The sequence below is a fragment of the Zonotrichia albicollis genome, chromosome 2, assembly GCF_047830755.1.
Source record: "Zonotrichia albicollis isolate bZonAlb1 chromosome 2, bZonAlb1.hap1, whole genome shotgun sequence".
Classification (NCBI taxonomy): domain Eukaryota; kingdom Metazoa; phylum Chordata; class Aves; order Passeriformes; family Passerellidae; genus Zonotrichia; species Zonotrichia albicollis.
This window is the reverse complement of record NC_133820.1, coordinates 38,959,202-38,976,953: the sequence shown is the minus strand read 5'-3', so window position 1 is coordinate 38,976,953 and position 17,752 is coordinate 38,959,202. Positions and strand designations below refer to the sequence as shown.

The following is a 17,752-nucleotide window of genomic DNA, read 5'->3' as shown; positions in this document are numbered from 1 at the left end:
ACTGCTCTATAATACATCACACAGTAATTAACTCAAGCATTTGATACAGCACGACTTACATGATGAGGCACACTGAGCTCTCGTGTGCCACTGCAGAATGGAAGTAGTACAGAACCCTTCTGACCCCCAAATCACAAACAAAAATGAAAATGCAGTTTGAAAGAACAAGGCATGCAGGAATAAGAATAGGATGTTCTGAGGCTTTTGATTTTAAGCCACCAGATACCATGATATGGCATGCCTTGCTGCATTTTTACATTCATGAAACATGCCTAAGATAGGTAAGAGTTTGGGGGGTTTTAAAGTTCTTTTGTTCCACAATTTTTACCAGTGTTATTCCATACATATTACTACATCCAGAATACATTTACAGTGGAAATTTCCACCTCTCGGATATTCAAAAATAAGCAGAGTCTTTCAAATGGTATTACTAACTTCTTCTTTTCCTTTATAGTGTTGCAAATGCATCACTATAGCATTTAAATACTAGTTTAATAAACAAGATACCAGTGATTAGGGAAGATTATTCCTGTCCTCTGCCTACCACTCTTAAAAAGCAAGGTTGCTATTTCTTCACTTGCTGCTAACCTCTGTGTGGCACTCTGCATTTCAGAAAACTTTTAATCAAATGGTTTAATTTTATGTTCTATTCTGAACAGTGTTCAGAACGGGAATCTGATTTTTCAATTATATCATCTGCAAAGTCATGTTTTAGTAAGTAGCACAGGAGGAACATCTGAGAAGACAGTCTTGTGAACCAAGTTAAATATTACTTAATGAAGAAGTAGGATTTGTACTGAATTATGTACTAGCCCTGCATGTGAAATAAAGAGTACTCCTCAGCCCTGAATCTCCTGCTCAGTGCTCCATCACTCATATCAATGATAGAACACACAAATGCCTAATTCTGCTTCGAGGCAGGGAGAAGAAAAACAACACAGCCAAATTACTGAGTTGACCTAGGCTGTCTGCAGAAATTTCGTCATAGGTTAAAACATTGCCAAGCACTAAACTGTTACAGGCATAATACATTTTTCATGGAAACATACAGTTCAGGCAGTCTAAGCAATGTTCAACATCAGACCAAGAGATGAGGAGGCAGGAGATTTTTCAAGTTCTCCAAGCAGCCTTTACCAACACTGTTCTTATGGCCTGACTGGAATGGAAATCTGACTAAACTCCTAATGGCTCACTCAGATCTAGAACTACTCATGTCTACACTGGCAATTAGTGTGCCCTGGGGATTCTTCCTAGGCATTGCCTTGGGAGTCTCAAAGTACACAAGTGAGCACAGCAATGCTGTTCCTCAAATCGTTGCCCTTCTGATGGAGCTAAGGATGAAGATGCTCACCACTGTGCCATCCATCACGTGTGCAGTGTTTGCCATCTAGACTCATGCCCCCCAGCAGTTTGCACTTTGTGTATGTGTTGAGCACACTCAGGGCCAGCACCTGGGATGGCCTTCCCTGCTGGGTGAAGAACTGATGTTGATGTGCTCTGGCAACCAGAATGAACAGCTACAAAACAAACTCTGTTCTGTCTGTCTTTGCAACCTCACGAAGTCATACCCAGCAGGCCCTCCTCCACTGGGCAGCAACTTGAACCACTCCACAGAGCAGTTCAAGTGTTCTTTCTGGTTTTGCTAAATTTCTGAACAGCAAGTCTTGGTCTGTTTTCAGCAGAGGAATGCAGTCAGTGGTTTTACAAACACTAAGATCACGGGGCTCTTAGGGAACACAGCACACTTCCACTGCAGAGCTCGTGTGCCACGGACTTTAAACAGATACAGGCAAGGCTGGAAGTGGAAGGATCCTGCCTGACACATCCATAAGTATGGAGCTGTGCTCTATGAGCAAGAAACATTAGTCAGTGATAAGGCTGGTGTGGGTGTGAGGCTGTGCTGCTTAAGCACAGGATTAGTTCCTCTCCCAAGTTTTTGAGGTCACTTATTCCAAGTGACTAGGTTGGATTCTGCCCTGTTTTACAGCAAGTATGCAGAATCAATATTAATTATATTTTGCAATAATTAAATAAAAATAATTAGTATCAGTCACAGTAAAAGAAACTTGTTTTAAAAAATAGTTCTAATAATAGTTACTTCCTACAAAACTGCAGCTGATTTCACATTTTAAAAATATAAATATAGCTTGGAAAACAACATGAAAGTGCTAAAATAGGAAACACCCATAAATATGCCATGTTTTCCCTGCTGTATATCTCCAAAACAGAAAAAAGAAGAATTTTGGAGCAAATTATCTCAGATTTATCTAAGAAAGCTATTTTTGAGCACTAGCAGAATGAAAAATTGAAGTTAACTGCAGCAAAAGTAAAGTGTTATAGGAGACACTCATCATTATAAAACTAAGAATATGCACATATGGTTACCAAGTCAGTCATCTCTTAGATTTCAGTGAAAAGAAAAGGTTTTAGCTCATTTCTGAAGAGAAAAGTGAAAAGCTGAATCCCAGTGAGCCTCACAATAAATAATCTAATTATAACTGAACTATCAAAAGTTTTATTTTAAAGCCTATATCATGAGTTTCTGAGGCCCTGCTCAAGAGTTTGAGCTCCTAGTTTTATACCAATATTATTATAGCCCATTTCACTTGAATATCTCCATATCTAGAGATTTTGGGTTGCAAATAGTACAAGGAAATATATATTTCAAAGCAGCTGTTTCGTTTCAGCTCTTACTATGTCAGGGAAACATTTTTATTAGTTTCAGCTTTTTATAATTACTAATTAGTGGCTTTCATTCAAGATTAATGTATCCTGTTATTATGACATAAAATATGTGAAACAATAACAGAGAATTTGAATAGCATATTATTCATACTATGGGTATTTGTTACCATAACTAAGGGGGGAAAAATCTATCAATACTTACCAAACTACAAGGAAAAGAATTGTGATATGCATACCACAAGCAAAACGAATGTATCACAGCTACACCTCCTTATTTTCCATAACATTTAAAAGCCAGCTACTAGAAAACAGCTCTTAGCAACCATCTTTAAGACAGTGAACTCACATTAAAGAGATCAATGTAGACTAGGCACTTGCTGAAAAGGTCTCTAGCAATGGACGAATTCCACCTTCTGAAGGACTATGGGTAAAATGGGAAATATTTATACATTTTTGTGTGGCCAAGATTTCCCTGCTCTGGCCCATAAGCAAATATTTTTATCTGAGGTTTTGCTTTCATTATAAATTATGTAAATCAGGCACTGGGGTTCTAATGGCTAAAATTTACCATCTCCATATTGCTGATTTCAAATAATTTCTTCATGTACACATAGGCATAATATATACATATAGAATTACAAGGACTCCCTACTGTAAAATAACTTAGAAAGCCTTTTAAGAAAACAGAGAAACAAGCTTCTTATAGGAGGTTATAAGAATATACCTGCATGATCCTGTTACTTCAAATGTTTTCACACTGTTCACCTCAAGATGCACCACGTACATTTAAGTTTTCCTTAAGCAAACAGACTTAGGATTTTACTGTGCTACAAAAAAAGCGCTCCTCCAGTAATTTCTTCTCTTTGGAACTATGCACTTCACTTCTTAGGGATTAATGAAACACAGTGATGCATGACATGAATGGCTTATACAGACTGCAGGAAGAGAAGCCAATCACCTTTACCTGAAGTGGGAGACTTGCAACGCTCAAGCTCCAGGGAAACTGGACTGTCACTGAGTTCAGTCAGGCCTGAAAAAATGGAGTTAAAGAGTTAAGTTACAATCTAACAGGGCATGCTTCAACTTTCTTGGTTGATGATATTCTGCACTTTAAAGTCAATTTGGAGAAAGGAATGGTGTGAAATGAGAGGGAAATAATCTATTTCAGATAAGTGCAGTTATCAGGCTGTCACTGCAGCAATTTAGGCTTGGTTAAAAAAAAAAAAAAATCACACCTCTTGTTAACTCAGATTTGTTTTCCGAGTGCCTCGGGATAGAAAAGAGTGACTGTACCTAACAAAAGAAAACAAGTAAGTATAGTTTAAAAGTCTGTGCTATGACTCAAACTCATTCATCCCTGTCAATCTGATGTGGAATCAACTCTGTGCTCTCAACTGCTGCATAATGCAGGGAGGAAATCTTAAAAGAGGGGAAGAAAAAAAGTAAGATTACCGCTACTGTGCAATATCAGAATTTTCATGAATTCACACAAGACAGGTCATTTTAAAGGACACAGAAGCATTGATAATGCTGGCTTTGACACTGAATTTTCTGACAAAATACTTTATATATGGTGTGTATATAGATATATACACACACATATTTGTCAGAACTCCACCTACATGGAAGACAGCACCCAGGAAAGCAATCCTAGCCTGTACTGCAAAAACTCGAGCTTGTTTCTGTCAGCAAACCAAGATCCATCTTTGCCACAGGTTGAATGTTCCAGGCTCAAATATGCCTTTGGCATGGTGGGGAGGGAAAGTCTGAGCTCACTCTGTCTTTTACCATGGGCTAACTGGGCATGGCCACAGCTATTCAAATGCACCCTTTGTATGTGTCTGTAATGCCCTGCGGCTCACCCTTGTTACAGGAGCTCTGGCACTCCATACCATTGGCTGCCAGGCCAGCTAGGTGGACCCACAGCACTCAGGTCAGGGGCACATTACTGTCATCCTGACACTGGATTGACATACACACTGCTTGTGCTGCATCCTGAGAATCAAACATCCTACAAGAACCTTTCAGTATGCTTTAAACGGGTACCATGGCTTCTGTAAGAGAACATGTTATACTTTTTATTGCTTCTGGACCCTCAGAGGTGAGGTCCAGAGACCCTCACCACTAACATTCATATATACTCTTGTTTTGGAAAATTCTGCCACTCAGTCACCAGTCCTGCTTTCTTAGAATTAAATCCAGTGGAATCTTAATGTAGGTAGTGACACTTTATTACAATGTATTTCTGAACTGCTATAAGAACTGGATAGGAACCAGTGCCCCAGCCCACAAAACAAAAAAAACCTCCTACCATTAATGAAGCTGCAGGAGTGCAAGAATAATGATGAGAGCCCTTTGGAAAACCAGCAGTATTGATTTACTCTATTAAGTCAGTATTAATAATATACTTGTTCCTGATTTAAGAAACAAGATCTGCCAAACTAGATATTATTGTTGAAAAACAAATATTTTTTATTTTGAAAAATGTACTTGAGTCTTTCTTTCATTTCACTTAGTATTTGTGAGAAAAAAAATGTATTTCAATCAATTGCAAGTTCAGTCACTTTTGATGTTCTGAGAATATTCAGAAACTGTAATAATTTGGGAAGCCTCTCAAGTACAGCAGATCTTACTTCCACTTGAACCCAAGATTTCTGTATGTACCTAGAGGTTTGGGACCAAATAGATTTTTTGCTGCAGAACTGTCTGCAAGGTGCAGCAGGAGCAATTTTGCATAGCATCAGAGGCCTTGAATAAATAAAACTGATACGGTTTCTTTTGTAAATGTATTCTTTGAGATAGGTAAGTTTTAACACCTTGCCCAAGATCTTCTAAACATTCTATAATTAGCACTGGTGCTGGATAAAATACCAAATCCCAGGTCAGACTTTGCTTCTAAATAGTTTGGGTTTTTCTTTTTTTACTATGGAGTTCATAAAAACAATATTCCATCTCAATATAAAGTATGCTTCTATAGACTTAAACAAGAAAATCACCAAACTGCACCACCCAAGAGCAACCACAGTAAGAAAACCATGGCCTCTTCATGTTTGGCACAATTTGCAACATGAAACATTAAAGATACATTTAATGTTATGGTATTTAAGAATATTGAACACGTAAACTTCTCCACAAACCTTGACTTGCTGTCAAGCCACCGTCACCTCTAGCAATGACCACCTACAGATGCCTTTAAAGAAGAAGTGCAATATATCCCCATGTGAAGTGTAAGTGGTACCATGTGCCCTGCACAAGAGCATTGGCTTAATCTCACTTAGATTTGTGTAAGCACTCCCACTTGCAGATTTTCTCCTGCCATAAATCGTTATTCCTTTGAAATATTTTAATGAGTTCTGCTCATTACACTCCCATTTATCCAAAGTCTCTTTTAATCTTGCTAAATTCTAAATTCTGAAGATGTTGTAAGGCAATGAATTGCTCAATCATCATTCACGGAAAAGGATAAACACATATTCGTCAAATTTTTTGTGTTACCTTTAATTCCACTAAATGTTTCCCTTTGAGATAAGAAAGTGAGCTCTCAAGCTTTTCCTTGTACTACTGCTCATTTTTTACTCTCATTTCCTTTTTAAGGAAACTAAATATTCTCAATAATTAACCATGTATATTTTCATGAACCTTAGCTTCCCTCAAATGTCTGAGAGACTACAACAGCTATTGAAATTCAATTAAAAACTATTTTCACTTTCCATTTTGAATTCTATAGGCAGTTTGTGCCCCAAGACATTTTAGCTATTTTTAGTCCCCCCAAACCACCACCCCAGCAAATTTTTAGCCCACCTAGAGCAAGAGGAATATAGCAGTAAAAATAAAGGCAAAAACCCAGGACTGGCAATGTGAACAACCACCTGAGAGAAGATATACCCAAGATATACTTATTGGTTTTAGTCTGAGCAAATTATAAATGTGTAAATAGTGCAAAAAGGAGTATGTATCACATAAGACATTAAAATACTTTTAAAGACTTGTCCTATGGATACTTTTCTAAGTTTAGTGTGATTTTAATTTCCTTTTTATTCAAGGATCAAAACTAGTATGAGGTAACAACTTTAATGAACCCATAATTTAAAATTATGTTTGAAATTTGAAATTTCTATCTGTATGTTTGAATGATTCAGACCAATCATTTACTCTAAAGCCCCAAAGCCATCACATTTTTGCTTATAAATAAATGGATTATAAATAAATTGTCATAAATATTCACAAGCCAATAAAATATGTAAGCTCAGTGTTATCTTAATCTCTCATCTTCACACTGAATTATCATACCATATTTTCTTTATGTTTATATACCTATATATATATGCATGCATTCTTTGGAAATTAGTTAGCTCAGAATATAGCTATTGACTTAAGCTCGACCTATATTAGCTTCTTAGGTGTGAATTTAAGTGCCAATTACTGATATACAATGACTCATAGCACACAGTTTTCTGTATCCTCCTGTCAGACCAACCATACTTCTGCTCACCCCCTCTCAAGGGACTGGCCTGAGGGAGGAACAAGAACTTCTCACTGGAAAGTTTTCATTATGAAAATTTTTTTGCAATGTATCAACATCCCCTGGATTTGACAACACTTTGGATGCTTCATAAAGACTATTTTCTTGTTCTACCAACAGATGGTATGAATTTCTAGTAGGAGATGCAAATTCATTTGCATCATTTTGGTATTTTAATGTTCTGCTGCAGACATTATCCCTCTAGATGCAATAAATGTACTTGTTTAATATTTGAATGCATGTTACTCAAAAACCAGGTAATAACACGCACAACTTGATTTGAATTGAAGAAGCAAACCAACCAAACAACAACCAAGCAATCTCATAATTCTGCAGTACAGCACAGAGAGTTTATTTTGTTTAGCTTGCCATATAGTCTTGCTACAAAGGGAGGTGGCTGTAGATGTTACAGCAAATGGAACCAGTCACCAACACCTGGCAGTTATCCCCAGCTCTGCACTTATGCTCATCTTAGCTTCTTCTTTTCCTCTGATTATTTCCCTGATTGGACAATTACGTTCCAGTCTTTCCACTGTGTACTCCTAGAACTGGTGACATTTCTCCCCTCCTTGCTTCCCTTTCCCACTTTCACCTCCCAAACCAGAGAATGTGCTGCCTTAATGCTCTAAGTCCACTCTGGGTGCATTTGAGTCCACTTTACATATGTAACCAGCATCAAGCTATCTATAGATTTATTGGCTAAAATTGAGAACATTTATTCCACCACAGTGCTTTGCATATTGGATGTCCTTGACATTATTTATTATGTCTTTCCACTTCTCCAACATATTGCTTCTTTCCTCTTACATGTTCATTCTCTTTTCCTCTTTCCCTGTTCAGTTGCAGGACATATCAGACTGAAATATCAACATTTTCTTTCTCTGACTCAGTATTTGAAGAGATTATTTTGTATAAACATGGCAATAATGTTTATATATGTATATATATATATATATCCCTAGCGATTCATAAATACACATCTTCAACTTGGATTTCTTCCATCCAAGTTAGAGTAGTAATCCTGTCTTTCTAAAATCTATTCAGGATTTTCCAAATAGGAAATAGTTCCAAATAGGAATTTAACATTGCCAAGATCAACTCAACATATTTTTGTGCTGAAATCTCCTCTTTACTACATGAACAGAGCTATCATCATCACTGTCTTCTCTTATACTCTAATACATAATATTGCTTACATCTTTGAATGTCATTCTTTAACCTCATAATTAGGCTGGACACTAGATTACATTGTCTTTTTCTGCAAATCACCTCTAAAATGACCAACAAAAATGTATCTTGCTCACCCATAATCTCTTCTTTTGTTTCAATACCTGTAAGTCTTATTTTCTCATACAGATCCACATGAAATTATCTTCCTGCTTCACTACTTTATTGAATCAACTACTCATATATCTTCCCATTAACTTCCATTTTCATTGATATAACCCTTAAAAGTTTAGACCTAATGCTCTGTTATCACATGACTGCTCCTGCTTTTGTCATAATAATATTGGCTTTGACTGCACAATTCCCAAAAATAATTTACTTTTCCCATCATCATGCCTTATGAGAGAAGATAAACTTGTGAGCAAAATCCAAAATTCACTCTTAATACTCGTTTTAAAATTAATCTCAGATAAGAGATATAACAAAGCACAGCTTGAGAATGACTTTGCAAGATATTTCAGTCTGTGACAGATTCTAGTTCTGATCTTACTGCATCTTTCAGATTATACAATATATACTCCTGTATAAGTATCAAATGACAAAAGCAAGAACCAAACTATTTTTGAGGAAAGAAGTTAAGAAATGATCTTGCCTAGAACTCAGACTAATACTTCACAGGAAGATTTTGCAGACTTTTCTGACTATGGGGATGAAGACAGAAACAAGATAATACATTTTCAGCTATGAAAGATTCTGTGGTCTATGTTTGTAATTCTGAATGAGAACACTAGTAATTTTTGCCCTTAGAATTTATTAATTTTTAGAGGGGGCAAAAAACCCCCACAAACATTTGGCTGTTGTCTGTCACTCAGGTTCTCTATTACAGACTTGAAATTAGCAAGATCAGAATAATGGACTTTAAGATACCATACACCAAACCTTTTAATGGACTGCTGAATTGGTAACTGGACTTTTAACTAAACAGACCCCCTTTTATGAACTATTATAAAATAAAGTCATAGAAATCAGCCTAGAGGGATGGAACAGAATGTAATGTGCAAGTGTACAAATGTATTTCAATAGCTACATAACTTTATATTTATGAGAGATGATAAAACAACTGCCACTCTTTTATCCTGCTCATACTGAATATTTAATATAAAATTGGCTATCCTGTTGTTCTGTGAAAAATACTTTAAGAAGAGGCATCCTAGAGACCTAATTACATATAAGCACTGCAGTTAATTAAGATATGTATGGCTCATCTGTTGAACAGTCATTTTTGCAAAATTAATTACAGCTTTGTTCACTGTATTCTGCAGTGATGAATACTAATATTTAAATTTCATATCAGTATAACTCAAAATTTAAAGATATTAAGAACATGAATTTTCATAGCCCTCTTTGATGTATGTATTTTTATGCCCACTTTACATTCCCCATCAAAGAACAGAGGCATGGGATGGTTCCCCAAAGCCAAATATTTAAGTACCAAACCAAGATTAAAATTTTAAATTTCATAGCATCCAATTCAATGGGTACTCTTTTAAGCCACATTGTTCTTCTGAAAAAAGGGAAGAATTAATTGGTAACTACAGATAGCGCCATTGCAAAACAAGAAATGCTTCATATTAGTAAATGTACATGGAAACAAATATAAAACCAAAGAAAGATACTGTCACCAAGAACATAACATTGTTGCAAAGTAATTTCTAAGGCCGAATCTGTCCCATATAACGCTGAGGTTTTCTCTTTGACTTTCTTTTTAAAGAAAAGAATTTCTGTACATTAAAGGTAATTGTCAAAAATAAGCATGGTTGACATCACAAAATGTAACAAGTTTGCATGCATGCTGAATGTGTTTAAAAAACACATTACAAAGCACAAACACATGGGTTTAAGTCAGGCATAGTCCAATCATGATAAAGCTTTTTGCCTAACCTTTATAGAACTTACTCTGATAGGAAGTACGGATCCGTTTCGTTAAATCTGGATAAAAGTTAGACAGGCCACGCATGCAAAAGTTGTCTTTGGAACATGCCAGTACACCAGCATCAGCAGCAGGCAGAGGAAAGAGAGAAAAAACAGTCTAAAGTGAAAGGAAGTGATATCATAACCAGCATCTAGAACAGCCAAGGTGAAGAAATTTCAGCAGATGCTTACCTTCCAATTGGGAGATATAACAAGAAAAATAATTTAAAAAGTAAAGGATGTGGGATGGATGGTGAGAAAGCAGCTGAGGCTTTTTTTAGATGCATAGTTTCTATGAGCAATCTAGAAGTTGCAATCCTTCTCAGCGGTCATTTATCCGCAGTGGGCTCCATTCTGGCAGCACTGGATAGCTGGAATGATGCCTTAAAGGATTGGCCCAGACTGCCACTGACAGAGAAAAGCCCTCTGTGATACAGTGCTTATAACAGCTTTTTCTACATGAGCAATCCTCCATCTTTTGTACAGAGTTCTGCAGCATGCTGTTTGGGGCTAGCTGCTCACATTTCTTAGGGAGCTGCTGTGAGGCTGGCTGAAACCAGACAGAGAAGCTGAAGGTAACTTGAAGCTGCTCGTCTCTTCTCTCCTCAGCTGTGCCAAATTTACATATTTAACACTTGGCACAGATGGGAACTAAGCTTGCCATGATTAAATGCATAGAAAGTGAGATAAATGGGCTTTCAGGAGCAGAAGTAGGCCTGAAGACTTGTATTTTATTCTAAAAATTTTCCTCTAGATTTTACTTCCTTTTTGGAGTTTAAACACATTCCCAATTAAAAAAAAAAATTCCTATAATTCTATGGAGAACTAGTACTTGATTCAGTGCAGGGCCTGCTGATGAAAATGCTGATGGCATAAACCCACTATAATCTGTTGCTTCTATAATTTTAGGGTTAGATTTAAAACTCCACATTTTCAAAGATATTTTAAAATCGAATTCTAAAACTTCACAGCTATGAAAAACACATTTCATAATTGTGTCTAACTCTTGGATGTTACTATGGAATATGTCAAGTGGAAAGACTTGAAACAGATGATCTGACTTTTTCTCATACAAATAAATGTTTATACAAGGAAATTTTTAGATAACCAACAAAGTATGGTAAAATTTAGCTCTATTGAAGTATTAATATTTCTAGTACACAACACATAACAACAGTTATGACTTACTTGATCCTCTTAGCATCAAATTTTAAAACGGGTTGTTAGGTTTATATTAAGAACTTCACTAATGAAGCACTAATGAAGTGCTTAATTTGAGCTCCTTGTGTTATCTACATAACATGCCTCCCAGGTGTTACACATCTCTAAACACAGCTGACTATTCAAATGAATAGCTCCTGGCAGAAAATACATTTAAGCTTAAATTGAAGTCTTACTTATTGGTATGAACTTATTGAAACCAGAAAGAAAATAGCATACAAACTACACATCAAGTGACTGCCAGAAAAACAATTTATTGCTCTGCTCATTTTGATTTTTTACAGACTCAGCTAAAGGAATTACTTGCTGACCTCCATCCCAAAAGGAAAAAAAACAACCTCACAAAACATTTTATTTCTGAGAAAATGCTCGCACCTAGAGCATGTCAAGTTTCTTTTGCCAAGTTATAGAAACTCCATTGGCTGGCAAATAGTCATGCATTCCAAAAGCACTAGAAAAAGCCACAGGCAAAAAAACCAAAGAAACATATCAGGCTCATAAGCACAATGATTTATTTCCTACCTGCAGCAAACTGCCTGCTCTTGCGGGGAGAGCGGGGCTGCCGCTGGTATGGATCACTGGAGCCATAGAGGTCGAGGGTGCCCATGCTCAGCAGGACTGTCTTCTGCATGAAATCCACAACTGCCAGACCATTGCAGTTCCCAAAAGCCACTCTGCAAAGAGAAATGTCCCTCAAAAGTCTTAGCAATATGTAATTAAATCCTGACAATAATAATAATTATTATTATGAATAGTGCACAAACCTTTTCTTCAGGAACTATTCAAGCTCACGTTTTTTATTTCTTACAGATTTGTAATCCTGAATTTTAAAAACTGTTTTCTGAATTAATTTTCCAGAAAGCAGTTACAACTTCTACCATCTTTCTGTATCAAACACATTGCAGTAATGTCTAAATGTTGCTTTATTGAACAATATAATTCTAATGATAATGATATCGATTAAGACTAAAAATTGGGACGTAGATATTAAAAAGTGGTTATCCATTTATATAAAATACAAATTAAAATATAAATACAAATACATGTAAAAAAATTCTTTTGAAGCTAAATGTTAATGAAAAATGAAATATATTAGGCTGTATTGTGGAGATACCCAAATCTGAAAAGCATTTATAAAATTTCCTTCCAACTCTGTCAGCTTATCTACAGCAGAGATTTCTGTTAAAACAGTCTCCACACCCCACTGAAATACTTCTGCAAATGCATTTTGATGTTGGTTTGATTTATGGGCAAGATCTCTCCCCTTCTGTATCAGACTGCAGTTTTAAATTCCAGACAGAAAGGATTGCAGGTACAGCCACAAAGAAACTCAAAAACCCAAACTATATTCAATCATATTCAGAATCCCTTGCTATCAGGTTCTGTAATTTTCTGCACAGAAGCATAAAAGCACTTAATTCACACTAAAAGTGAGCTGTGCACTCACCTCCACCTGACTCTTCTTAATGTATCTCCAAAATATCTGAAAGGAATTTGTGTGTGGAAAAACAACAATGCAAACGGAAAGTAATGAGGTGGAGGGAAAGCAGGACAGCTAGAAAATTTTCTTCTGTCCTACCTTTTCTTACACTGCTTCTATTATAAAAAAGAGGGTTCCATATAGCAAATAAAAAAGTAATACATAAAGAAAAATGAAATTATTTTCCCTCAATTGTCAAACTAGCAAATTAAGGCACCATGTGCCACAGTGGCTTGAATTCTACTGGTTGTTACTACACTGTGTTTAGTCTCAACACTGACTGCAGTACAGCATCTGTGGAAATACTATGGATGCACTTTGACTTTTCTCCGTTGGTATTTTTTCCCTGATTTGTGTCCCTCAGGGGCCCATACTGGGACCAGTCCAGCTTAATGTCTTTGCTAGTGACAGAGACAATGGAGTGGAGGGCACCTTCAGTAAATCTGCAGGCAGCACCGAGCTGAGATGTGCCTGAGGGACAAGAACCATCCAGAAAGACCTGGACAAGCTTGAGAAAATGGCTCATGTGAATGGTGGCAATGGTTTTAGACTAAGAGAGGATTGATCCTATGTGTTCATAAGTTACTGCATTCTGGGAGGAGAAAAAAAAAGACAAGTGTCAATCTCATCTATTAATAGTTTAGGGGAAAAAAGGTCATTTGCACTTTGAAAATTATTAACCTGAGATTAAATAATTTTCGAAAACATGAGTCACAAGAAGAGCTAGTGATCATTCACACCCCTGGTCAGCAAATTAACAAAATGTATGATTTCCTGGTCTGTATTTTTCTAAACTCCTCTAATTTCACACACAAGCATTGATCTAATATTTCTTATACCCAAACAAATGAGTTTAAAAAAGAATCTGAAGTTGCTCATTAATAACACTTCTGAGGATGGATAAAAAAGTTCTAGACAGCCATTACTATTAGCAAGGCTTAAGATAAATTGCTAACAACCAAGTCCTTATGAAATCAAAAACAAAATTAATTTCTCAGTTTTGAGCAATGAACAGAATTAGTTGCTAGGTGATATCCTATTCTGTTGGTATCTTTCACAGAAATGTCATAAAACTCTCATCAGACATTTCTGGACATTAATATGCAGATTAGCTGAAAACTGTTACCCCATGAGCCAGTAATAAATTTTCAGTCACCGCTTTCAGTACAACAGGACCTAATTCAAAACAAATTTATTATTTGTATTTAACCTTGTTCCTCAAGGTTAACCTAATTCTTCAATTGTAATTGAAGCATTTTGCAAGACAACATGAAGAAGTTTTTGATGATTCATTTCAACATAAATAAAACAGGTGTTAATACTTTTAATTTGTAGCCTTGGTACTGTTATAAGTAAACCAATTACATTAAATAAAATTTTGCAGCGTCTGAAATCTTTCATCTTTACTGGGAATAAAGGTTTTTTTGCATCATACTTTATTCCTGTTTCATGGCTGCAGTATAACAGTTCCAGAAATCATAGTAATTTCATTAAAAGAATACTGAAAACAGACTCTCCAGAACACACACCATTTTATGTCTTTGACCTAGTTAAACTGATTGGTGAAGAAAAATTAGGCAAAAGATGACCCAATAATTCTACCATTAGCATGGCAAAAACTACATGCTCTCAGGCTTCATGCTGAAGTGGAATAGGTTTCTCCACATGGTGAAGACAGATAACAGGTGACAAAGTAGTAAACAAAAATTCTGATGAAAGAAAGGCCTTGTCATAGGCCTGAGGAAAAAGTTAAGAGTGACAAGACAGAGAGAAGAGAGTCTGCAGAAAAAAATGTAAGAAAAAAGATCTTTCTTGGGTAGATTTTGTAGGAAAGTTAAATTCAGGTTATCAGCCTACTTTATTCATACATGCATTTATTTCTGAAACACTCTTGTACTTAACTTATGGTGTTTTAAAGGAGGCTGTCCCACAATCTATTATTAATCTAATATAATCTCCTAGCAAATGAAACAATTTAAAGCTCTTGATTGAATCAATCAGTGGTTTAGCAAACCACAATGACCATTATCAGAGTAGTTTACAAGTGATAGAATGGTGTGATCATTCAGATGCTGCCTTGAGGTCTGAGACCTGGAAGGGAGAAGAAACTAACAATTTGCACAAGTGACAAATGTATCAGGGTATGGTAAAGAAAAGAAACTCCTAGAATTCATTAATAGGAAATGGTCTAGAAATTCAGGCTGAAAACTTGAAAAAACAGGCCTCAGAAGACAGTATTTTTGCAGAAATGTAAAAACTCTGCATTAAAAGGCCTAAGTTTCTGAAAAGCGTCCAGTGACTTACTGAAAATCAGCAGGAGTCAGCACCTAACACCAATTATAGCCAATAGTTTTACTGGAGTAACACCTACAGGGAAGACCATTTTAATGTATCAGGGTGACTCTCAGTAAGGGAAAACATTAAAAATTTGCAAATAAACTGAACCTGAGGAAACAATTACACACACTCATTTGCATCGCCATCCAGAATACAGCATTTAAATGCTCCTTTTTCAATTCTCAATTTCAGGTCACCAATTCTTGTGCAAGCAGACATTAGCACAGACATAAAAATGCTGCTCTCAGAAGACAATTTCCAACTAAAATATGATGTAATGAAAAATGGTATTTAACAGTTAATCACTTCACCATTTTCCATTAAATGCATGTCACCTTGGTGAACCTTTCAAAATAACTTTGAAAATTACAGATTTGAAACGCAATTAGATCTTATTTGAAAGGATGGAAAGAATTATGTGAAAAGATTCAGTCTTTTAAATAGGATTAGTAAAAATATTGGCAAGAATGGCAGTTTAACATCCCATATTACAATCTCTGTGTCAGTTCAAATAACTTTCCCCCAAGAATCTGATTTACAGCATCTTTTGAATACTTTGCTTTGACCTTAATTGTCGGTGGGAAATTTCAAAGTATAGTTGGAAAACATGTGATTTAGGGCAATAAACAATAAATCAATGCAACCTTAATTCTGAGTTACTTACAGTCCATAAGCAGAGTTTACAGCAAGACTGGTAATCTGTTGTGGAGGCTCACCATCCACCCACACCAACTGGATAACCAGATCTGCCTGGTAGCCAGGAGGCATCCGCACAGGTCGAGCCTTAACACTAAGAAGAAGAGGTACAAAATAAGAACAAACAAACAAACAGTGGGCCATGAAAAACAACTGCTTTTCATCATTATGAATTGTAAACTTGAACAGAAAACCTAAAATGGGTTATTTTGAGACTTTGAAAAAGGACATTTCTGTGTATTTGGAACTTTCGGCTTATGAAGCAAAGCATGACAGAAAAATGTAAAGAGGCAAGTGAAGTTGAGAAGATACACCTTTCTGCAGTGGTCCCCACCAGAGCACATTAAAAACTTATGGACTTGACAAATCTATTTGTCCATGTAGTGCAAACAAGTCCTGTTTTACTTCTAGGAGCATAATAACCTATTATGTGAATGAATGGTTCCTACACCAAATCTGATGTAACTATTAACAGCTGTTCCTACTGCATTATGGCAAGTTCAGTGACTTACAAAGCAGGTAGTGAAGGTGTACATTTTAAGGGGAAATCTAAGAGCTGAACACCTCTGTATGACTGCTTTATGTGCTTTATTGAGTGGTACAACCATGTGGGATACGCTGGAAGAAATCATTATGCAATAATAGCAATACTTTGAGGTATTCATGTTAGTCATTAGTACATTCATGCTGTAGTAGTAATTTGCAGGAAAAACCCACTGGTCAGTGCATTTTCACTGTACCTGTTACTGGTGAGAGTGTTTGTATTGTATTCCTTTGCACATAGGCATAAAATAGGGCAGTATACTTTATGAGAAAGTCATTCCTCATCTATCCTCTAAATGCATTTCCTTAACAGCAGCTTGGCCCACTCACTGTTCTATTTCTTTTCCCTGTAGTACTCTTCAGACCTTACATGTGTATTTGTCTGGAGCAGTAATCAGGCACTTGGCTTGGATATTGTTGTAGGAAAGACATGACAGTGCAGTTCAGCAAGTGCTCAACCCACTACAGGTGGCAATAGTTTTGTATTGTTGTTTTCTATCAACAGCAAACCTCTGCTCAGAGTTTTGCAATTTCTGACCTGTTCTGCTGGCACCAAAGCTTTGCCATTTTCTTTGTTCATATGATACATAGCCACGAGCATTTTTGAAGTGATGCTATTTATAACCTTAAAGAAGCAAGCCCTGGATTACCCAGGAGTATTCGTGCTGAGAACAAAGGTGTGAACATCTGTGAACTCAAGCTGCCAAGGGAGAGGGGTCCTTGGAGACCAGGATAAACTGAAACTACAGATAGGAGTTGTATACAGTAAAGATGTATCATTTTCAAACAAACTTCACAGCAAGCAGAAGCTGAATATTTTACAAACAATCTTTCAGAGTATCTTTGTGATGGAGCCCTTCAACTCCTAACATCTGTGGATAAGCCTTTAAGAGGCAAAACAGTGGTGGTCTTTCCATCTTGTACCTCATTTGCAGCGTTCAGCTCCTGTCCCTAAAAATGTTAGAAAAACATAGACCAGGTAAATGAAATCCAAAAACCAGGACTTAGTCTAATGGCCTTTCAGTTGAGCTTTCCATCCATATTTTCTAATGGATAACTGATGATGTGGCAGAACACAAGAGGCAAGCATGCTGCTCCAAAAAGCATCTGTCAAAGCAAGAATCCATTTC

General features: G+C 36.4%; 1 protein-coding gene across 9 annotated transcripts in view; it reads right to left on the bottom strand.

The window, feature by feature from the left end:
- STXBP5L (syntaxin binding protein 5L) overlaps nt 1-17,752 on the bottom strand; it is a 184,764-nt gene that overhangs the window by 36,516 nt on the left and 130,496 nt on the right. For 3 of the 9 annotated variants that reach the window (XM_005486091.4, XM_005486092.4, XM_005486096.4), the window contains exons 17-20: nt 16,048-16,173; nt 12,089-12,240; nt 10,331-10,402; nt 3,650-3,715 (exon numbers count right to left, since the gene is read on the bottom strand). In XM_005486091.4, the coding sequence (XP_005486148.2) occupies nt 3,650-3,715; nt 10,331-10,402; nt 12,089-12,240; nt 16,048-16,173 (416 nt within the window). Of the gene's footprint in view, nt 1-3,643; nt 3,716-10,330; nt 10,403-12,088; nt 12,241-16,047; nt 16,174-17,752 lie in introns of all 9 variants that reach the window. The other 6 variants (XM_005486094.4, XM_005486095.4, XM_005486098.4 and 3 more) reach the window with 4 other exon arrangements.